General features: G+C 37.4%; 2 protein-coding genes across 5 annotated transcripts; both read left to right on the forward strand.

Moving 5' to 3' along the window:
- The first annotated feature begins 283 nt into the window (after positions 1-283).
- On the forward strand, positions 284-10585 carry brd2a (bromodomain containing 2a). 2 transcript variants are annotated; one of them, XM_084131860.1, is made up of 12 exons: positions 284-449; positions 3268-3562; positions 3700-3837; positions 4016-4160; positions 4613-4812; positions 4956-5420; positions 5506-5634; positions 6251-6484; positions 6619-6881; positions 6973-7298; positions 8793-8921; positions 9008-10585. In XM_084131860.1, the coding sequence occupies exons 1-12, from the start codon at positions 418-420 to the stop codon at positions 9136-9138; spliced, it is 2487 nt and encodes an 828-aa protein (XP_083987986.1). In that variant the 5' UTR covers positions 284-417; the 3' UTR covers positions 9139-10585. The 2 variants fall into 2 exon arrangements, with proteins under 2 accessions (XP_083987986.1, XP_083987987.1); XM_084131861.1 differs by having other exon boundaries at positions 6251-6472.
- A 3741-nt stretch (positions 10586-14326) lies between these two features.
- LOC311093330 (SLA class II histocompatibility antigen, DQ haplotype D beta chain-like) lies at positions 14327-21777 on the forward strand. 3 transcript variants are annotated; one of them, XM_084130646.1, is made up of 7 exons: positions 14327-14399; positions 14752-14812; positions 15215-15247; positions 19855-20124; positions 20279-20560; positions 21417-21533; positions 21629-21777. In XM_084130646.1, coding segments are annotated over exons 2-7 (729 nt in total). In that variant the 5' UTR covers positions 14327-14399; positions 14752-14811; the 3' UTR covers positions 21655-21777. The 3 variants fall into 3 exon arrangements, with proteins under 3 accessions (XP_083986772.1, XP_083986771.1, XP_083986770.1); XM_084130645.1 differs by having other exon boundaries at positions 14350-14399; positions 14752-14806; positions 15207-15247; XM_084130644.1 differs by lacking the exon at positions 14327-14399 and having other exon boundaries at positions 14723-14806; positions 15207-15247.
- Positions 21778-23740: the final 1963 nt, after the last annotated feature.

Below are 23740 nucleotides of genomic sequence, written 5' to 3' on the forward strand. Positions count from 1 at the left end.
TAACACTCAACTCTTGAGAAACGCAGTATTTCTGGAAATGGTAGCGCAACCTTAAGTGTTGTAAATTATTCGCTAAAATGTTTCACTGTATGTTGGTTATAGTAGCGGTGTTGCCTAGACAAGTGTTTTATTTGCGAAATATGATTTAAATCCACAAATCGTGCTCCGGGGGATGCGCGGGCGTGGCCTATTTGACAGACAGGTTGAGTGGCCTATAGAATACGCGTAGGCGTGTACGAATGGCGTTACATCAGCCAATGGAGCCGTCGATGGGTTTATAAAAAGTCGGGCGGAGCCTCAGCCTCGCCATTTCATTGTAGCGCTGCGCTGGAGGATAGAGGAAGTCAGAAAAACAAGGCCGCGAAACTCGGATATTCGAACGAAACCGGTTCATAAACCGAATCCGGATCCATCCCGATGGAGACGGCCTTTAGCCCGCCCTTTGACAGGTACCGGTTGGAGTAAATGACATTGCACTTGTTCTGTGAACGAAAATGTTGTTTGGATTATTGTCATAATTCAGCATCTTTCGGAATTATTCTGTTTAATCACTTGCGTCCTGTCGCAATAACTATATACGGAATAATACGACTGCATTGACTTGCACTTTCTAAAGGCAGTGGTGTTGCAGAGACTTTATTTTTTTTACAACGTCAGTTCGCCACTAGTCTTCAAGTTTTAAAGTCTGTTTTTTTTAACAGGCAGCTGCTCGCGTTTAGTGCGCATGCGCGTTTTCGCTCCCTGAGACGGGCAGTTTATTGACAAATTTGTCGGTGTTCAGACTGCCAAGATTGAGTAATGCAACCGCATTTTCATATGTGAGATTGTTTGAATTGTATAATTGATCGCATGTCGTTAGCATGCATTGCTAGAATGCAAACGTGAAATTAGCATGGTAAGCTAATGCTAACAGTGACCAGTATATTTTGGTCATAAAGGTTGCGGACACGCTACAAAAAAATATTATAAATGTGTTTTGGGTTATTATTAAGACTCGGAAGTGTGTTAAATATCGACTGCTTATATAATAATGCATCGGTCATTTCTTCCGCGAGTGCGTTACAGTGAACATGTGGCTGTGAATATGATCGGTAGATTAACGTTAACATGAAGTACTGTCTGGCTTAATGGAAAGGCTTGTTATGATCGATATGGTGTTTCTGTTATGTATTGATGTAGGTCATAAGGCGGCGCCTTGACTAAAAAATAATTTATTAGGTGTTTTGTAAGTTGTTTTGCCGCATCTTATATTAGTTTGAATGTTTTGGATTACTTTGAGGATCCTATGTTAACAACTTTTCGTTTTTTTTTTCCTTCACGTTTTAGTCATTCTGAAACTCATCTTAAAAGTTGAACTTCCGCCTCACACCACGTGGACTTTTGTCAACATTTTACACGCGTGAAGGCTGCAGTGCCGCTCAATCCTATTTGATCACCTCACGCCTTTTTTTGGTGGCGAGTGTCATTGATTTGTGAAATCTAATGGCACAGCACTGAATTTGTGGAGTTGTTTCGCTTTTTGTTGCTTAGCAACGCGCGTAGTTAAATGAGGCGCATGATTCCCGCCGTCCACCCCTCCCAACCAGCATGCTGTATATGGGACAGAATAATTAGCCATATTATGTTTTTGTTTTTCCAAACATTGTTTGTAATCCAACAATTTACTTGACTGAAAATAAAACGCTTTCAATGTCAACTGTTTGTGATTTTTGTATCATTTAGCAGTGTTTATAATGTACATTAAAACATAAAATTATTAAATTTAAAGAAGTTTAATGTTTTATCAGCATGACTAAATATTTATAAAGTTGAAAATGTATTTGGCTATTGTGTAGTAGATTTATTCAAAAGTTTATTTGGAAGCAGCATGTCTGCATTCTGTTTTATTCAGTTAGTTAAATTTCACTCAAGAGTCCATACTGGGGCGAGAATGCAAACCTTCACTTACAGATCCTGGCTGGAAGGCATGAGATTGACAACATTCTGCAGAAAGAGTTGAACACCCACCTTAACTTTTTTTAGTTTGCTTTTATATTAAAATCACGTTGCAACGTTTTTACAAATATTGCATCATTGTGTGCTGTCCTAAATAAATGAATCCAAAGAGCATTTAATATAGCACTTATGATAAATTATTGGGTGCTGTCCACTTGCCCATTTTAAAGTGTTGAACAGGCCTCAGAAGGTAAGTCTCATGGAGGGAATGAAATTCTTTATACTGTCAGGTTATGTAAAGCACATTTATTGTGTATTTAAACATTAGTGAGGGTAGTGCAGTTTTACATGAGCAATTTGTGGATCAATGGCATTTAAATGCCCACTAGGAATACATTCCTGTATACATGAGCTCATGATAAGTCATATTCATTTCTGTTTTTTTAAACCGACTTCCACAATTGTAATGACAGCGTTCATTAATGGAGATGATTTTATAATGAGCATTAAATGTACATAAAATCAAGTTTAAATGTGTTAATACAGTTGTGGGATAATTGTCCTCGCTTGGCAGAGAATTGTTATATTTACTTGCCTTTTAATAATAAAACATTGTGAATTAATAGTAATAGGTCAACGGGAATAATTGATTTGTGCTTCAAACTCTTTGTTTTGAAAGCTGCACACTCATTGGCTAATTCCTCAGATAAACACAAACATGACCTGATCTGGGTTAAGTCTATTTAAGGTCACGCCACCAGTTTCCAGTTGGACTGTGGTGTATCGGTTTAGAATGAGTCGTAGCATAACTCACTCATGACCGGACAGATGAACTGCTGGAAGTGCAATTGTGTTTTCATGCTCGGTGCACATAAGCAAAACATGATTAGTCAAGAGTTTGAGTCATGATGAGTGTAATGTGATTATGTTGACTCGTCATATTTCATTTAATTAAATCACGAAGTTGTCCGTCGTTCTGTCTCTTAAAATTTGTCTGGGTATAAAACAATAATCCAATATTTGATATTATATAATATTTGATTGCCTCTATTGCCTGGTTTCACAGACGAGGCTTAAGCCTAGTCCCAGACTAAAATGCATGTTTGAGTTAAATCTTAACTGAAAGAATCTTACACTGACATATTTTGAAATGTGTCAGTGCTGTTGTTTTGTCTCAAGATTCTAAGGCATGTTTCTAAAAGTTATTGAAATGTCCTAATTTAACTAAGGCCTACTCTTGGCTTAGTTTAAGCCCTGTTTGTGAAACCAGGCTGAAATGTTCTCTACTGGCTCTTCTCACACGACTCACCCTCATGTTCCTGTTCTCCACAGCTCTTTGGGCGGGGGCGACGGCATGCAGGGGGTCACGATGATGGATCAGACCATCTCCGGACCCGGCAAGCGCATCCGCAAGCCGTCGCTGCTGTATGAAGGGTTTGAAGGACCTGCTCTGCCCCAGGTACCCCAATCCGGACCCCCTCAGCCTCCTGTACGGGACCCCAATCGACAGGGCCGCATGACCAACCAACTGCAGTTCCTCCAGAAGGCTCTACAGAAGACCCTGTGGAGGCATCACTTCGCCTGGCCTTTCCATGAGCCAGTGGACGCTTCCAAGCTCAACCTCCCTGTAAGTTTGTTCTTGTTCCAGATTGGACTGTTTCTCAGACCCTAAGACATGTTATTTAGTTTTGAGTTTAAATATTTAACAAGATGGCAAGTAATGAGTCTAAACACAAGCTTTTGCTCGTCTCTTCTCTCACGCAGGATTATTATAACATCATTAAGCAGCCCATGGACATGGGGACCATCAAGAAAAGACTAGAGAACAATTTTTACCGCAGTGCCAGCGAGTGCATGCAGGATTTCAACACCATGTTCACCAACTGCTACATCTACAACAAGGTCAGTCAGTTCATTTATGTTTAGTTAAAACCTTATTTTAGTGCTCAACCATGTTTTTTCAGAGCTTGATGTTATTTTGTTGTTCCATCATGCGGCTCAGGTCCCCAGCCTGTTATGGTGCATCAGTAGTGTTGTCTAGAGACTGCCATGTGATCTAAAAGTCTTCTGTTTATTATAGCCAACTGATGACATCGTCCTGATGGCCCAGTCTCTGGAGAAGGCTTTCCTGCAGAAGGTTGCACAGATGCCCCAAGAGGAAGAAGAGATTCCCTCACCTGTCCCTAGGGTCAAACCGGGGAAAATTAAAAAAGGCCAGAAATCAAGTAAGAACAAGCAGAGAAAAATATAGGATGAGCCTGAATAAACTGAGCTGACAGGATTGTGCGGTTAAATCTACCTGGATGTGTGTATATCTGTATATATATGTATAGATATTTAAAATATAAAACTATATATTATTAATAAAAGTATACTTTTAATAATTTTATAATTATAATTTTTAATACTAATACAACTATTTTATGTTTGTGTGTGTATATATGTATATAAAATTAAATAAATGTCATACAGTAAATTTTATATGTTGATTTGTGTTTCTAGTGAATGCTCAGTTCTACAATATTTAATCAACTAGAAACTGCTCTTTTTAAATAATCAACAAGCATTGTAAAAAAATTACTACAAACGATTTGTTTGAAATTCAGTTGGTGCAGGTGTTTATTGGCTGTTTGTCTGTCTTGTTGCTTATGCATTTTGTTCCCCATCTCACTTTTAGTTTCTGGTGGATTCACGACAGCTCATCAGGTCCCCGCTATATCTTCTGTGTCCCAGTCGTCCTACTCCCCTCCCACTCCAGACACCCCCGACTCGGTCCTGTCCACCCCTCCGCAGATGCTTATAACCAAGACTTTACTTCCCACTTCACATGGCACCCCTGCACTGCTGGGCCTGCCACCTACTCAACCTACTGCAAAGGTAAGAACACCACTTATTTCTAAAACAAACTGTTTATACACAATTCGTTTTCAGATGCAGCATAAGCTAGTTGGAATACCAATGTGCTTGTTTGCATATTAGATGCAATTTAGCTAATCTTTCTTTCTCCATCTTTTCAATAGAAAAAGGGCGTCAAGCGCAAGGCAGACACGACCACCCCCACCACCACAGGCATGCCCCTCGCTATGGGTATAGGTGGCATGGGTCTCGGCTTGGGCGGCTGTGACTCCCCGCTTACCATCTCTGCTTTTAGTGCAGACCCCAAACAGAGCCTGTCCCTTGGCCTGAACCTGGGTCTTGGCGGAGGCCTGGTTGGAGACAAAGTTCCGGCAAGACGAGGTGGCAGTGGCAGGCCCATCAAGCCACCGCGGAAAGACTTGCCCGACTCCCAGAACCAACACCAGCCAGTGCGGCGTGGGAGGCTGACCCAGCAGCTTCGGTACTGCAGCACCATTCTCAAGGAGCTGCTGTCGAAGAAGCACACGGCCTACGCCTGGCCCTTCTACAAGCCGGTGGATGTTTCCTTACTGGGACTGCACGACTATCACGATATTATCAAGTGTCCCATGGATCTGAGCACTATAAAGGTGCGCATCGAAGAGTTTTAGATACATAACCGTTTAAAAATGCCATCATGTGCATCAGATCTTCATGTATTTCTCAATCTTGCAGAGGAAAATGGATCATCGGGAGTACCGGGATGCATTGCAGTTTGCTGCTGATATCAGGCTAATGTTTTCAAACTGTTACAAGTACAATCCCCCAGATCACGATGTGGTGTCCATGGCCAGAAAATTACAGGTACGGACACTCATGATTATTTTGCTGAAAAATTATAATTGTGAGTATTTATCACGATTGTTTCTCATTTCATTTGCATTTTCATGCAAACACAAATCAAGAGATTGTCGACTCATACTCAGGATCTAGTTTCCTGATTTATTATACTTGTCAGATACATTAACACACCCTCTACATTATTAAAACCGATAAAACCTTAAGAAACCTCTGTCAAAAGCTTCTATTAGAAGTTTTCTATTAAAACAACAAAAAACACTTGTATTGTAGCACAGACGTTGTATAAGTGCATTCGCAAACATTAGTTTATTTATTACAGTTCTTCACTGAGACGGTTTGCTCACAGATTTACTCTCGTCATCTGTCAACCCCAAGAATGAAAGTTAGTGGGAGGCTTGTTACCAATGCAAGATAACAAATGTCAAAATAAAAAATGTTTTTAAGATAAATAACCAGTCGGCCAATATCGCAGACGATTATCCTTGCTTTATCAAGCAAAGCTGAAATTGTGATCACGGTTTAAGTACCATTAATCATGCAGCCCTACTTTTTCTTCCTTTTCTTTACACTAAAAGTAAGCAAGTCCAAAGATATTAAAATGGTCATCTCTCTATTTCAGGACGTCTTTGAGTTCCGCTTCGCCAAGATGCCTGACGAGCCCCTGGATTCCCTCCCACCTGCGTCCCTGGGCGGCGGCCTGGGCGGTCACTCCTCCTCTTCCTCCTCCTCTTCCTCCTCGTCGTCAGAGAGTGACGTGAGCAGTGAGAGTGAGAGCGAGAGCAGCCCGAGCTCTGACAGTGAGGAGGAGAGAGCGCATCGCCTGGCCCAGCTTCAGGAACAGGTGTGTACACAGGTAGCGACTGAACTTTTCCAACAAAGTTCGCTAAACCGGCACTGACAGATTTGACGTATTTGTACGTTTACTGAGAGCTGCAGTGGCCGTGGGTTTAGACACACAGTGACACTCATTCACTCGCTTGTCTGCAGTTGAGGGCGGTGCACGAGCAGCTGGCCGCGCTGTCCTCTACGCCCATCGTCAAGCCCAAGAAGAAGAAAGAAAAGAAAGACAAGAAGAAAAAGAAGAAGCCGGAAAAACACAAGCGGGCCAGGAGCATGATGGAGGATGAGGTAGTCATTCGGCCGCCGAAAACACCAAAACTGTCCAAGACACCAAAGAGCAAGAGCAACAGCAAAGCCGCGACCTCCACTCAGGGCAAGAAGGGCTCCAGTAAGAAGAGCAACAAGAGCAAGTACGTCTCCACCCACTGATTTACACAGTTGCTAATTCAGAAATCATCAACAAAAACAAACGTATCTTATTCTTTCTCATGTTTCCCTTAGATCTTCAAAGAAATCTCAAGCCGCATCGTTTAACTCCCTACCCATGAGCCACGGCGGTCTTACGCCACACTACGACTCTGAGGAAGAGGAGGAAACCAGCCCCATGAGCTACGACGAGAAGCGCCAGCTCAGTCTGGACATCAACAGGCTGCCGGGAGAGAAACTGGGCCGCGTGGTCCACATCATCCAATCACGAGAGCCCTCGCTGCGGGACACCAACCCAGAGGAGATCGAGATCGACTTTGAGACGCTCAAACCGTCCACGCTACGGGAGCTAGAGCGATACGTCATGATGTGTTTACGAAAGAAACCACGGAAGCCTTATGGTAAGAGCACATTTCATTTAAATAGGATTCATGTAGTGTAGTTGGTTTGTAAGGAAAGATATTAGGTTACTCTGAAAAAGGAATGTTTGTTCTTGAGCAGCTAACGGGAATCTGAAGCTAGACTTTAACCCATAATGCTTTGTGTAGCCCCACCTTGCCTGGGTTTATTCAGCACACTCCACAGGTAGAGTCATCCGCTCTTTACCCTTCCGTGAACAAACACAATGCTGTTCTTTCATTCTTCCACTGATGTTGAGTCATTTCCCATGTGACTCTTGTGTCAATATAGGTACAATGTTGAATTATTACATGGCATGAGGAAAAAAGAAAAATACACTACCGTTCAAACATTTTTTGAAAGTTTGAAAATCCCTTATGCTCACTAAGGTTGCATTTATTTGATCAAAAATACAGTAAAAACAGAAATATTGTTAAATATTATTACAATTTAAGACAACTATTTTTTTATATGAATATGTTTTAAAATGTAATTTATTCCTGTGATGCAATGTTGAATTTTCAGCATCATTACTCCAGTCTTCAGTGTCTCATGATCCTTCAGAAATCATTCTAATATGCTGATTTGCTGCACAAGTAACATTTATTATTATTATCAATGTTAAAAATAGTTGGGCTGATGAATATTTTTGTAGATACTGTGATTTGTTTCAGATATTTTGTGGAAACGTTTTTAAAACACTACAGATTTTTATTTATTAAGTTAATATTGGCTCTTCTCTAGATGGGTGTATATGCAGCCTTTTTTATATTTTATATTTTATATAACTTAATGGTAGCAAATGAGACATGGACAGAAATGGGGAAATTATGCATTTGACAGATGACTGTATCCAAGCTATACACTTGATCAGTTCATGCATTCCCTGGGAATCAAACCCACTGCAAACGAAAATTGACACTTAGTAGATTTTGTTCACTGGAGTGAACTCGCATTTTGTTCTCTCAAAAAGACTGCCAATTAAGTGGTTTAGCTTATGCATGACTAATAAATAGTTTTTTAAATGCGATTTCCCTACTCTTATTTACTTTTATTGAATCTTTGATTGAACATTTTAACCTCTTGTACAGGTAGAGACTCCCTTGTCTGATTATGTCATATATGACTTAATATTCTGCAATACTATTGATTTGACTGCACTGACCCTATCGGATGAGAACTGAACTGAGCTGGATGATGACATCACTGTTTTCTCCAGAGCTGCTTTATAGATACAATAAACTCATTCTATAATTGATCGACTTTAGTCATTGAACCGAACTGAATCAACACTGAACTGATTTCAACTGAACAATGACACTATTGTCTTTCTAGAGCGCCTTCATTCATTGATCATCATTTGCCTGTTATCACTGTAAAGCTGCTTCGAAACTATATGTATTGTATTATGTGCTATATAAATAAAGGTGACTTGACTTAAAGACTTTAGAAGTTGCATGGGAAATTTGACCAAATGTGCGTTACGTGTTTTCCAGTGGCAGTCAAAGGTGCTGCGGGTAAATCTCGTGAGGAGTTGACTCTGGAGAAGAAGAGAGAGCTGGAGAAAAGACTGCAGGACGTCAGCGGCCAGCTCAACTCCGGCAAGAAACCACAGAAAACCAAAGGTAGGGACCGAGTTTCTCACAGACGATCAATCAGAACCAGGTTAAGACGGATTAAATTAAATGATCTCTCTCTCTTTCTCTTTCAGTGGAGAAGCCCACTGCGGTGGAACCCCATGCCATGGCGTCTCGTCTCAGCGCCAGCAGTTCCAGCTCAGACTCCTCCTCATCGTCATCCTCTTCCTCATCCTCCGACACCAGTGACTCAGACTCAGGCTGACCTAATCAGAAGGAACAGACACGCACTCCATCCCAGAATAGAATAGATCTCCTGCTCTAAATAACAATAACTAGTGGAACAGAGAGAAATATGAATAAGGAAGAGCAGGCTTTCTCTTTAGATGTATAGAGGCAATGTGAGGTCAAAGAGAATTCTGGGAAATGTTGGACGGAGAAGGAACTGATGGAAAAGCAGACATGGGCATCGTCGTCTAATTTGGGACTCATTTCCGTTAGTCCATCCTTTACCTTGTGTATATAAATGTACAAAGATATATAAATATCTATTTTTCTTTTATAAAGAAGAATTTTAAGCAATTCCCTGGTAGGGAAGAAAACAAAAATCTGACTTTTTCCTTTTGTGAATATTTTGTTGCTTTTTATTTTTTCTCTCCCTCTTGTTTGATCTATTAGTTGTTTGTCCTAAAGAAAACAAAAGGCTTGGATTGGAAACTACTGTCACTTTTGTTTGCATGAGCGAGTGTGTGATGTGTACTTGTGCCACTGAATCCAGTTTTCCCGCCCGCTCTGCACATACGTGGATGCGTGGCCGCTTGGGTGTGCATTTGAATGAAAAAACAAAGCTCCACCTATTCAAATGGCATCTGTACACCCTGAAGTTAGAACAAGGAATCACGTCATCCGTCTCTGTTCGTTTGCTTTAGTGGCGTCTTGAAACTTGAATCTGATCTCACCTCCATCCAGCCTGCTTTATTCCCCATGGTCAAATGAATTGAATGGGTTCAAACCTGCATTAAACAAACAGAATCGTGCTCTTTGAATTCAGCTCGGCTACATGAGCATTTGTTTTTCTGGATGCGTAAATTATTTTTCCGTTCATGTGGTTCCGGTCAGGATTCCTAGGGCAGAACAGAGTCTTGGATGCACTATCAGAATGACACAGCTGCTTCATTGGGTGTTGATATGAATACTGTTTTGTAAATTTTGGATTTTGAGTTTTAGTCTGGTTTTATTTGTTTTGTTTTAGTGTGTTTATTATTATTTGCCCGGAGAATGAATGCACAATTTATAGTTTTAACATAATGACCCTCATTCAGAAATATAATGCTTGGAAATGTAGGTTCAGTATCATAGCACATGCAGTTACACAACAACAAAACAATTCGAAATGTGTTTTTTTCTTCCCAAATTTGTACATATGTAAGTTTCATGACCTCGCAGCTTGCATCTGTCAATATGACCTGATTTCTGTTTCCTGCGCTTTTTTCTTTTTCTTTGTTTACTCCTGTCTTCAGCTCTTCTGTTTAGTATTGTGGCTGGTTTTTTCCACAGCTCATTATGTTTTTTTTTTAAGAAAACAACAGCAAAATATAACGAAATGAAACCTCAAGCTATAAGCATCATCTCAACAGATGCTTCATGCGACCATAATTCTCATCTGATAAATGTCACATTAATAAAGAGGGTGAGATGTTCTTAAAACAAAATCTTGTGGCTGAGTGTGTTTTCTTTAGGACCATACTGTTTCATTAGCATTTTTCTATATGAACTTGAATGGAATATGTATTGAATCTTGGGTATAGTTATTTAAAACCATTAAAGAATATTGTTACTTAATTAAATATATAGAAACTTAAACTCATTTTATTCTGCTTGTTTCCAAGGCAACATTTCATTTAGTTTACTGATTATAACTGAAACTTTTAAAAAATAATGACAGAAACAACAAAATTACTAAAATGGTAATAATATAATGCATAAGAAAAACTAGTTGAAAATATTAATAAATATGATAGTTTGTCAATGATACTAATGGCATCATATCAAGCAGAATAAAATGTTCTGTTCTGGCCAAAGGCTGTTCCAATATACATACATAAACATACATACATATATTATATATATATATATAAAACATTTTCTCACTTGCTCCTCCAAAATACCCCAAAGTGGCTAAAAAATATTTCGATCTGGTGACTGCAGGCCATGGGAGATGTTCAACTTCTCCTTCATGTTCATCAAACCATTCTGTCACAAGTCTTGCTGTGTGTGTTGTGCATTATCATGCTGACACACGGCACCCCCGTCAGGGTACAATGTTTGATGCACATGATCCTCCCGAATGGTTCTGCGCTCTTGGCAGCGATGCACCCATCAAGCCCAGTAGGGAATGACATTATATCACAGCCCAAACCATCACTGATCCACCCTGTGCTTCAGTCTGGGTGTTAAAGCTATGGGGCTTTTTCACACTGTAACTCCCACGGATGTGGGAAAGACAGTGAAGGTCGACTGATCAGAGAGCAATACATGTTTCACATTGTCCACAGCCCAATATTTGCACTGTTGGCACCACAGAAACTGACATTTGGCATTGGCATGAGTGACCAAAGGTTTGGCTATACGGTGAATATTGACTGTGGAGCTCCAGACGGGTTTTTTTTTTTGGATACAATCCTTACCTGGACATCCCTTTCAGACAGCTTCCTCTTGTGTGCACAGTTACTCCTGTTAGATGTGGTTTCGTTCTACGTGGTGGTATGCCGACATAACCCTGGATACCATAGCTCTCCATACACCACAAAGACTTGCTGTCCTGGCCACAGATGAGCCAGCGAGATGCACACCAACAACTATAGTCCTCTTTTGAACTCTGATATCTCTCCCATTATGTTGTGTGGATTGCAATATTTTATGTAGAGCTGTGCTATTGCTCAGATAATTCAACCACACACTCTTCAAACTGCCAAAACTTCTGCTTTTACAGAGGTGATCACACTTGCTGACGATCAATTAATCAAAGACATTTGATTAGCAGTGCCTGACAGTGGACAAGTTTTTGTAAAATAAATAATTACACAGTGTTATTGTTCATCTGAGGCTGTATTTGCCTAATTTTAAGACTTATTGTTGAGCTGAAGCTCAGAAATTAGTCTCAAAGAACTACACTTCCCAAAATGCACCAGCATCAGCAAACCGGCTGCTTATCACCTGATCAGTTATTGTCACTGATTTGGAGCACCTGTGAAGACATGGAGGTCCTCAGTCATTTAGACAAACAAACTTCACAGAGAAGACACTCCAAGTTCACTCACTCGTAGGTTCAGTCCAAAGACGCCACCAATGGTTGGTGAAATGTTTTATTTACTTTCATGATGTTTGAAATGCTGCTTAATATGTTTGAACTATGTTTAACTGTAGATTGGTTAAGGAACACATTGTAGCATTGACTTCATTGATTTTTGTTAAATGGGTTCTTTATTCAATGTAAAAGGATTAAGTCGGTAATTAATCATATAATGTATTTAAAATGTTTAATTAAATGTTTAAACTCATTTAAAATTCATTAAAAAAAAATTTAACTGAAATGTTTAATTAAAATGTTAACTTTTGTTCTCTGTCTTTAAAGGTTTACAACCTAATTCATTGAACGGACCAATCAACTGACAAATCCAAAATAAAAATAAAAGTGATTGAGTCGGAAATTTGAGGTGTCCTTTGGAAATTGAACAAGAGTAGGACTTGACACTTATCAAGGACCAGATGATTTTTTATTATGTCCTGATACATAAATCCACAGAATTCAAAAGGGTGTCCTTTTTTTCCACATGACAGGCTATATGTATAGAACATAGTAGAAGGGTGTTTTTAAAGCACAGTATAAAAAACTTAAATTATTAATTTGAAAAAGAACAAAATTAGGGTGTTTACACGACAGCAATGTACTAAAAAGTTGCGTTTTTCACATACAGATGACAATGTCGTCAAAAAATCCCCATTCACATGGATCCACAAACTTTTACTGTACGAAAACCATTTTCAAAAGTGTGCATTTTCAGGCCAACAAAACGCTGTTTTTGTGTAAATGAATGGCCAAAAAGTACAAAGACTTTTTATTTTAAAAAACTAGGCTATTTATTATCTTGTATTGGCAACAGAGCCGGACAGTAACGGAGTACATTTACTTGAGTACAGTACTTATACAATTTTGAGGGATCTGTACTTTACTCGAGTATCATTTTTGGGGAGTACTCATGGCTTTACTCAAATTTGATAGGCAAATATTGTACTCTTTACTCCACTACATTTCTATCCATAACCGTGAGTACCCGATACTTCTAAAAAAAAAACAAAAAAAACAAAAAAAAGGAAAAAAGAAACATCTCAGAAACCCTCAATTTGTTGTTTCCCTCTCAAATGTGATTGGATTGTGCATGCGCCACTGATTGGGACAGCCTATAAGCAATCACTTTCAGCTTTCCGCCAAAGTCAACTCCACGGTCAGATTTAGATAAGAGACGAAACCATGGATGAAGGCAGGTCCATCCCGGGAGTATTTTTTTTCTATATTTTTATTCATGAGGGGAAGACTCATGAATGTTCATTAGGGAAATCATCCCTGATTGGTCTTAACCCCAGTGACGGGTAGGTTTAGGGGCGGGGTTAGGGGTAGGTCATCAGACCAATCAGGGATGACTTCCCAAATGAATATTCATGAGTCATCCCCTACCATCCTGGGAAAAAAAATATCGCTTCCCGAACCCGTGGCCCCACCTCGCCAGACTATTTCAATTTTCTGAACAAGTTAATGATAGTTTTCGCTTCAAGTGTTTGCTGTGTTTACCAATGTAAGCACTGTGGCAGTAGTAATGCAATATTTAGAAAATGTACTCTTGTACTCTTGATACTCAAGTACTTTTAAAAACAAGTACTTTAGTACTTTTACTTAAGTAGACATCTGACTGTAGTACTTTTACTTGTACTTGAGTAAAATTTAGCAAGAAGTAGCCTATCTGTACTTTTACTCAAGTAATGAAGCTGTGTACTCTGTCCGCCTCTGATTGGTAATGCAAGAGTCGAGCACTCTGTAAAGTCTCCTCCAGCACATCCCAAAGACTTTCAATGAATTTAATGTCTGGACTCAGAGGTCCAGATTCTTTCACAACTTAAGGCTGGTGAATTTGGACATCGTCATCCTGGAATATGGCCATGACGTGTCTTCCTACATGATTGTTTAAGAAATGAAAAGCTACACACTCCATCAATTAGGGTTAAAAGAACTGTTCCCAAACATATAACATGCTAGAAACATAATAATCAATGCAATAATGATCCAATCATAGACTCTTAAGCATTTGCTTATTTATATCCAAACAGTGACTTTTTTATGCTGAATATCTCCAGGAAGTCATTAAAACCTGTTAGCATTAACATTTGTTAGCATTCCCATTCATCTCAATGGCAGACGCTCAGTTAGCACACGCCCCATTGTTTTGTGTAAAGAGTCTGTAGTGTGCTGAGGTAAGTTTAGGACCTTATATTTAGGTAACATAAGTGTATGGATAGGATTTGACAGCTCATTGGGTTATTGAACAGAGATATTAATTGTTATAGTTGATTCACCCTGAATGCTCCTTAATATATTGTGTAGATGATGTGTGAACATATTTTAGAAGATCTTTAGCTTTCCTTTACACAGATGTTTTTGGATAAAGACTAAAAAGTTGAAGGAGTGTTTTACTGGCCTTGTGTACTTTTTGTTCTGGGTTCCGTGGATGACTGATGATAAATGATGAGGAAGTATCGCATGAGCAGTGACGCGAATGAATGCTTTCATTATTTAGACTGATTTTCAAACACTCTCCTCGAACAGCACTGCTTCCACACTGGAAGAAGAACACTGAGATGAGGACATTCAGACTCACACTTGTTAAGTTAAGTTAAGTTAAGTTAAGTTGAGCTTTATTGTCATTCCACTACATGTGGGGACATACAGTGGAACGAAATGTCGTGCCTCGCAGGACCACGGTGCTACATAAATACAGACATACAACAATGAAGTAAAAAAACACTGTAAACCTATACACAACTAACCTACTGACAGATTTAACTATAAGTATAATATAAATATATATATATAATATATATATGTAAGTATTTACCCTATACAAACTAAAAGAATAAAGGATAATAAATACAAACTATACAATGCTTCACATAAATATTTACCCTATACAAACTAAAAGATAGAAGAAAATCACAAATACTGTACATGTGCAAATAGAGACATTTGAGTCAGCAGCTGGTTGGGGAACAGTGCGGGATTTCTGTTCTAGTGGGTTTTGCGTTTTGTTGTGTCTCATCTAAAGGTGAGTTTAAATCTCTGAAATAACTGATATATGAAGACAGGACTGACTTGTAGGGCCAGTCTCACCATTTTACGGTCACTACCCTTACAAAAAAGAGGTTTATTCATGTGAACTAAATATAAGAAAATACTTTCAGTCTACTTTTTATGTAGCCTACTTCTCAGAAATACTTTATGTACTTCTCAGAAATATACTTAAAATTGCACTTGAATACTTGACTTATACTGGCAGAAAATCCTAAGTGTATTTGCTCTTCTTGTACTCAATCTTTTGATCGAGATATACTTAAAAATAGAAATAAATATTTTACTTGGCTTGTAGTTGTGTGTAATCTTTTGATTGAGTAACCTTTTAAATACTTTTTCCACATAGTTTTACATACTGTCGTATAAACTTATATTGTTTAAAAATATTTATTTAAAGAAAACATATGTTCATAATTCTGAATATCTGGATTATTTTTTGTGTAGCTTCTGGTAGTGTACAGGAATTTACTTCAAACCTACTTTTTCCCCGAATGAATCAGTGTTTTCACTATACAGTATGGGGCGCTATTACACATATTCTGAAAGAATAAGATTATCTACAACACCTGATCAAACCACAGGGGAAAAAGAAGCTGAAACAAACAAGTGATAGAAGATGCTCATGCAAATCAAATGTGAAATAATGCGATCATCAAACATTAAATCAAAACTGCCTTCGTTACCGAATAGTAGGGCGGTTAAGCGCAAAAATCGATCACTTTGCGATAAAAGCATCAAATTTGGTATGAAGGCTCACAAAGGGGGTCTGATCAGATTTAGGACCGTAGGCGCTTGAAATTTGACCCCTGGGGGTCATGGCCGCCAAATATGGATTCCGTAATGGGAAAATGGATTAAAAGCTGTCAGAAACATAAAATGCAATAACATATTTCACCATAAATACATGTAAATAGGAGCACACTTTCACAAAGAAGATATGTTTTAAAATTTGCTCCTGTAATACTAAATATTACTATACATGGGTTAATTAATTATCTGTAAATTCATGTTATGTGATCAAAATTAGACATCACAGGGTTAATATTCAGGCTTTGAATATTAACACAAGATTTAATTAATAACATAACATATACGATTCTAAAATTCCATGCTGAATTCAATGACCACTTTTATCTCGGTCAAGAAGCAAAAAAATGATTAACACAGCTTTACACTCTCTGACATTCTCCCTCACATAAACATAAAGCAGTACACTGCAGTGATGCTGCTCTGCATTTGCATTGCTTAATACAGCCTTTTGTACATTTGCAGGCAATAAGTTCATAGCAGGCTTTAGATGCTTCAGCAAGTGAGGTCCAGTATGGTTCAAAACTGCCATCCTCTGTTTTGACCCACCCCCATTTAGATTGACAAGGCAAATGAGGAGAAGGCAGTAATACTTGGCCCCAAATATATATGACCACCCTGATATGTTGCCCTTTTCACATGCTGTTCAAGAGCTGCACTTGTTGGTGGAATTCGGCGAACACTGTGCCTTTTTGAAAAAAGCTTTTTCCTAGCCGTGTTCAAGCTCTCACATGTACTGGTTCTGTCATACAGCAGAACTGTTAACCTTTCAATTGTCTCTGATATATGTAGTGGTCTTGTAGTTTTAGTTTTTCTTAAGACGTGGAACTGTATTTGAGGTCTACTACTAACTTAAAAGATGTGTGCTAATACCTTAAAAAAATATTGGCTACTCTATTTCACTTAACTGGCACAAAAAAGATTAAATCAATTGACTAATTGTGGTAATCATTCTAATCGTGCTAATTTACGTTTTTCTTGTGAGGAAATCTCAGTCTACAATGTGATGTGTAGGCCTACCTACTAAACCACTTGCAAATAATCCAGCAGGACTCAACAGTTCTTACAATTAATATTTCTAGTCAAGGTGAGAGCATTTGGAGAGCAAAGAACTGACTGAGATTAGCTTTGGGTGGTATAAACTAGCCGTACAAGAGCACAGAGTTACAATGAAATAAATAGGATGAATTGCAGCTAGTTTAGATAACCAGCCTAAATGAAATTCTGTGGATATGTACACCTACTTTATTTCACAGAATCCTAACTCTAAATTCCTGCAGACTAAAATCTATTTTATGTTATATTTGCCTGTCTGAGTTATGTTTGCTTACTTGCAGTATTAGCCTACACTATTTTTACTGAGTAACAGTGAGAAACACATTCAACTGACTTTGCCTTTATCTCACTTGTAGTCAAGAGTAAAACATCCCACCAGTTCCCTAGATTTTAAAGAGAATAATATTCAACTGTGGCCACCACAAGATGAAACCTACTGACTGAATAAGGAGGAGTCACTGACAAACTACCAACTAAAAATTATGCGTATTAGTATATGCACACAATTTAATATTAAACATTTAAATATACATTTAAAAAGTACATAATTTCTGATAGATATCATAACCTCTTTTCCTTTTTGTTTAAAAATGAACTAGATTGATTAATGATCAAATGTGCAACTTTTTTAATTGTTAATTTCTGTCGTCTATCCATTATGACATTATGAAATCCATATTTGGCGGCCATTTTCAAAAGAATTTAAAACATATCTTATATTTTAAAGTTTAAAGACCTTCTATGTGAAAGTGTGCTCATATTTACATGTATTTATGGTGAAATGTGTTATTGCATTTTATGTTTCTGGCAGCTTTTAATTAATTTTCCCATTATGAAATCCATATTTGGCGGCCATTTTTCAAAATGGCCGACATGGCCCCCAGGGGCCAAATTTTGAGCGCCTACGGTCCTAAATCTGATCAGACCCCCTTTGTGAGCCTTCATACCAAATTTCATGCTTTTATCGCTAAGTGATCGATTCTGATCAAAATCTGCGCTTAGCCGCCCCACTAGAATGAAATGTCGAACCCATGAAGAGAGTTCGACTGTGATGTAAAGCTTTGGGCTATTGGGGGTGTTAATGGACTCGATATACTCCATGTGTTTTGATCATCGTTCTGAATATGATCCGGACGTAAGTTAGTCTATACTTATACGGTATGTTGTATATGCAATTTTTACCGTTTCCATTATCAGGAGTTGTGTGAATGGTAACCCTGCTAAAATAATATATAAATAAATAGTATGAAAGTAAAGAAGAAAGTAAAAAGTATATGTTCACTTAAAGAAAACTTACAAGTAGCCTATACTTGCAGTATAAAAGTAACGTTACTAATAGTTTACTGAGAGTATAGCCTTAAGTGTACTTTCTTAAAGGGGACATAACACACAGTTTCTGCCAATCTAATGTTAATTTTAAGCTTCATTAGTTAACATTAATTAACAACCTTAGTTAACATGAACTAAGAATGAACAATAGGCTACTTCTACAGCATTAATTAATCTTAGTTAATATTAATTTCAACATTTACTAATACATTATTCAAATCAAAGGTTGTATTTGTTAGCATTAGTTAATGCACCGTGAGCTAACATGAACAATGAACAGCTGGATTTTTATTAACTAACATTAACAAAGATTAATAAATACTGTAACAAATGTAGGCCTATTGCTCATTGTTAGTGCATGCTAACTAATGTTAATACATTAACTAATGTTAACTAATGAACCTTATTGTAAAGTGTTACCATCCTAAGTACCTATAAAGAAGTATTGCATTCTTCATATCTCTGAAGAGTCTTTATATCAGAGCTTAAAGAGTCACGAGCAAATGGACACCTATGGTGGTCAGCTAAAAAATGTAGGCCTATTTAAACACAAACAAAACATCATCACATTATCCATGGATAACTTATGATTCACTATACATTCGTGTTGTTTACGTTTACGTTATGCCAATTGCCAACAAAACACATTTGATGCGGTTTTACTTACCGCCTGCGGTTTCGACTCATGACTGGGATCTTTTATTGTTGGGACCGTCTTTCAGTTTCAAACGATCTGCAAATCCAGCGTCGAACTGGGCCTGCCCTTGTTTATAAAACATTCGTCACAGAAATGCCGGGAACAAACAAACATACTTATGACGTCATACAGGGCCATACTCGGAAAAAACTTTCCGAAACTTATACGAACCCTGAGGGTGTGTATTTGGCACAGAAATACTCTGAATTAACTGTGTAAATAAGTCAGAATGCATGAAATAGCATTAATAATAATATACTAATAATAAGTTTACTGTTACGGTTACTTAAACATATACTTGTATACTAAAAAGTGGGCCAATTTAGTCCCAAGCAGTATTGAAATAGTACACTTAGCCTACAAGTGTACTACTAGTACATTGATATTAATATACTTACTACATAAAGTATGCTTAAAAATATACTTGAACATTACTTAAGTATACTTCATAAAATTAACTTGAGGTATACTATACATAAATTATTTTAATCACATACTCAGAATAATTTTAGCTTCTTCATATGATTTGTTAAATCTAAGTCCCTGTTTGATCTTCCCAAGAACCTCACTGCAGAAAAATGAAATGCCTCATTGATGAATATGCACAGATTTCTGGATGTATTGAACCCTCAAGAACATGTCTTAAGTGGCATATACTGACTCTTATTCAAATATCTGTCTGTTCCCTTCAGATGTTTATGTGTTCCAGAACATTGTTGAATGCGAGTATAGCAAAAAGGATTTGTCTGATATGGTCTACATAATAAAGCTGGTCTTCAACCAGAAGCTTATATGCAGTTATGACTCAAGGATGGGGAAATATGTTGGTTATGATGAATATGGAATCAAGAACGCTGATCATTACAACAGTCAGAGCTGGAAGATGAAAGAGCGGAAGGAAGAGCTGGAGACACTGTGCAGAGCTAACGCAAGATACTATATCAAAACCACAACGAGAAAGGGTAAACAATGTATTTTTCATTCTTCTTCTGCATCTTCATTTAAGCAAAATAATGGCATTTTAAGATAATAAAAAATGAAAGCAATGAGTCTAGATGGTCTGAAGTGATCCAATAGGTTATATTTAGTGGATTCATTTTGTTGTCTTCGCAACAGTGCCGCCCATTGTGACCATACATCCCACTGGGAAGGCTCGTTACGGTCAGCTGACCACCCTGGTGTGCCATGCATACAGTTTTTACCCACAGGCCATTAATATGACCTGGCTATTGGACGGATCGGAGGTCACTGGCGACGTGATCTCCACTGAATTCATGGATAACGGCGACTGGAGCTACCAGATGCATTCACACCTGGATCTGGTCCTCCACAGAGGAGTCGGTGTGAGCTGCCGAGTGGAGCACAGCGGCCTGGAGAAACCTCTCGTCGTTCAGTGGGGTGAGTAAGATCGGGAGCTACTGTATATTTATCATTGTTTAGAAAACTGGTGGAATTTACCAGTGGTAGTTGGTGCTGATCACTTGATCCATGAACAAAAGAACAGCACACCGCCACAAGCTTCAACTTCTCATTTCTGATTCATGCAGAAGAACTGACCAGGGTTATTAACGTTAACTCTATATATAGAGAGTTTTTTAAATAAAGCTAAAGCACTAAGTTAAAGGAATAGTTTACTTAAAAATGAAAATTCAGTCATCATTTACTCACCCTCAAGTTGTTCCAAACCTGTATGACTTTCTTTCTTCTGCTGAACATAATAGAAGATATTTTGAAGAATGTCGGTAACCAAACAGTTGATGGACCCCATTGACTTCCATAGTAGGAAATAAAATACTATGGAAGTCCATCAACTGTCTGGTTACCGACATTCTTCAAAATATCTTCCTTTGTTTTCAACAGAAGAAAGAAATACAGTTTTGATACAACTTGAGGGTGAGTAAATGATGACAGAATTTTCATTTTTAAGTGACTAGTCCTTTAAAGCACTAAAATTACACACTAGAATAAATAAATAACTTAAACTAAAACTACACTCCGACACTTCCACTTTTTTTCTTCTCACTAATACAAATGTTACTGCATGATGTTTGTGTGGATGTTGCATTGATGTCATGTTGGAATTACTGTAATTTCCCTATAGTAAAATCCACAATGCACATGCATTTCAGCGTAATGGTGTTCAGATGGTTTTCTTGCATTGTTGGTTTATTGATTTGCATGTAAACTCTTAAAATAGGTTATTTGTGTCTGTCACCGGATGTTCATTGTCTTTCTCTGGTCTTCTCATGCTCAGACTCGACCTCCCTCGAAACCAGAATTGCAAAATTAGCTGTTGGTTGCTCTTTCTTCCTTATCGGCCTTATTGTGGCCTTTTCTGCTGCATACATATATTACAAACGAAAGCACAGAGGTAAAAGTCTACCACTACTGATCCTAAAATAATGCTGTGATAATCCAAGATAGATCTAAAGAAATGATGTAAACACTATTCTTGTCTTCCCCCAGGTTTCTCTTCCCTTCCCCTCAGCTGAGCATCTGATTTTGTAATGTGTTAAGGGTTGATCCATTGATGAAAATCAACTCTGCTTTTACGTGGATGTGTAAATGTTTGATTCCCTGTTGCTCATTTTAATAAAGTTTTTATTTATTTATTTACCTATGCCTGATTGCCTCTGATTCATTTGCACATCAAAGACTTGTGCTCTGAACAAAACATAGTAACAGAAAAAAGAAAAAAACATCCTCAAAACTGCAACAATATATCAGATAAGTTCATACAATTGTGTCAAACATGCAAATCTATAGGGATTCATTGATGTACAGTTTTGTTTTTAATGATCTGGTGTTGAATGATATCATTTAGGGTAGAAAAGCAGCAGAAAGAAAACACTGACTGCATTTACTCGAACAGGCACAAGGGACCGTCGTTGATTGTTCTCTTTATTTCCCCAGACGCACAGTTTGTATTTCAGAGCAGGTGCAGTGCAGCTTATTCACAGTCATTATCACTCCTCAACTAGGCCTATTTCATCTAGTATGTTCAATATGTTCAAATATGTTCAATTAACAAAAAATAAAGCCATTTCTAGTTTATGCATTTTATAAATATGTAGAAAATTAGATGCCATAGAAATGATATAATGTTCAAAATTAATTTTCAATATTTATTTATAAATGTTATAAATCATAGCATAATGTAAATTAATATTAATTTAATACTTAAATTTGATATATATATATATATATAATGTGTGTGTGTGTAATTATAAAATAAATATATATTTAATAAATAATATAATATATATTTTATTAATTCGACCATATCTGTACATACAGTGCAATGCATAAGTGAATACACCCATGCTAAAGTTGACTAAAAAGAGGAATAAAAAATCATATTTTGGAAATTGAACTTAATGCCTTAATTTAAAAAAATAGGAAAAATCCAACCTTTAAGGACACCAATTTTCTTTGTGAATGAATAATGTATCGTAAATAAATAAATGTTCTTCCTTAAAATACATGGTGCATAAGTGAGTACACCCCTATGTTAAATTCCCATAGAGGCAGGCAGATTTTTATTTTTAAGTATTTTTTTTAATTTTTTTTTAGGATACTATGCATCCTGATAAAGTTCCCTTGGCCTTTGGAATTAAAATAGCCCCACATCATCACATAGCCTTCACCATACCTAGAGATTGGCATGATTTTATTTCAGTTAGCCTAAAAGCTAGTTTGATTTGCATTGAGAGATGATCTTATGGAAAGTACCCCATGCCAAACTCTAGGTATGGTGAAGGCTATGTGATGATGTGGGGCTATTTTAATTCCAAAGGCCAAGGGAACTTTATCAGGATGCATAGTATCCTAAAAATAAAATAAAAAAAATACTTAAAAATAAAAATCTGCCTGCCTCTATGGGAATTTAACATAGGGGTGTACTCACTTATGCACCATGTATTTTAATTAAGAACATTTATTTATTTACGATACATTATTCATTCACAAAGAAAATTGGTGTCCTTAAAGGTTGGATTTTTCCTATTTTTTTAAATTAAGGCATTAAGTTCAATTTCCAAAATATGATTTTTTATTCCTCTTTTTAGTCAACTTTAGCATGGGTGTATTCACTTATGCATTGCACTGTATATATTGTCTACTTTCTTTTTTGTCTATTTTTGTAATTTTAATCGATTTTTTTTATTTGTATTCACTTATTTTTATTATCAGTTTCTTTTTGTTGTCATTCTGTCTGTGCACTATAAGCTTCAAATAAATTCCTTGTGTTGGTTTGTGTGTGTCATGGTGTGTGTATGTAAGCATACTTTCCAATATAGCTCATTCTGATTCTGATATAGGCTAAAACGATTAAATTATAACTATCATTTATTTTAAATGTTTAAGATTTATTGATGGGTCCCTTGGACTTTTATCGAAGCCAGTAGTTGACCCCTGCTCTAGAATTAAATGTATTGTGAACATTAGCGCAGCAGGTCATTTGTTTTCTTCAGTTGTACACTTCTGCTCTCTTGTGGTCAGTTGCGGTATTGAGCATTTGTAAATTACTCCAGTGTGGTTCCAGTTTCTCACAGCGCCACTAACTGTTAACATATTTTC

Source organism: Abramis brama (genome assembly GCF_963993115.1).
Source record: "Abramis brama genome assembly, chromosome: 12".
In the NCBI taxonomy this organism is placed as follows: domain Eukaryota; kingdom Metazoa; phylum Chordata; class Actinopteri; order Cypriniformes; family Leuciscidae; genus Abramis; species Abramis brama.

Coding starts and splice junctions, on each gene's coding strand:
- brd2a (XM_084131860.1), top strand. CDS start 418: ATGGAGACGGCCTTTAGCCCGCCCTTTGACAG. Junction 450..3,267: donor TTTAGCCCGCCCTTTGACAG/GTACCGGTTGGA, acceptor TGTTCTCCACAG/CTCTTTGGGCGGGGGCGACG. Junction 4,161..4,612: donor TAAAAAAGGCCAGAAATCAA/GTAAGAACAAGC, acceptor TCTCACTTTTAG/TTTCTGGTGGATTCACGACA.
- LOC311093330 (XM_084130645.1), top strand. CDS start 14,784: ATGAGGACATTCAGACTCACACT. Junction 14,807..15,206: donor AGGACATTCAGACTCACACT/TGTTAAGTTAAG, acceptor GTGCGGGATTTC/TGTTCTAGTGGGTTTTGCGT. Junction 15,248..19,854: donor TTGTTGTGTCTCATCTAAAG/GTGAGTTTAAAT, acceptor TGTTCCCTTCAG/ATGTTTATGTGTTCCAGAAC.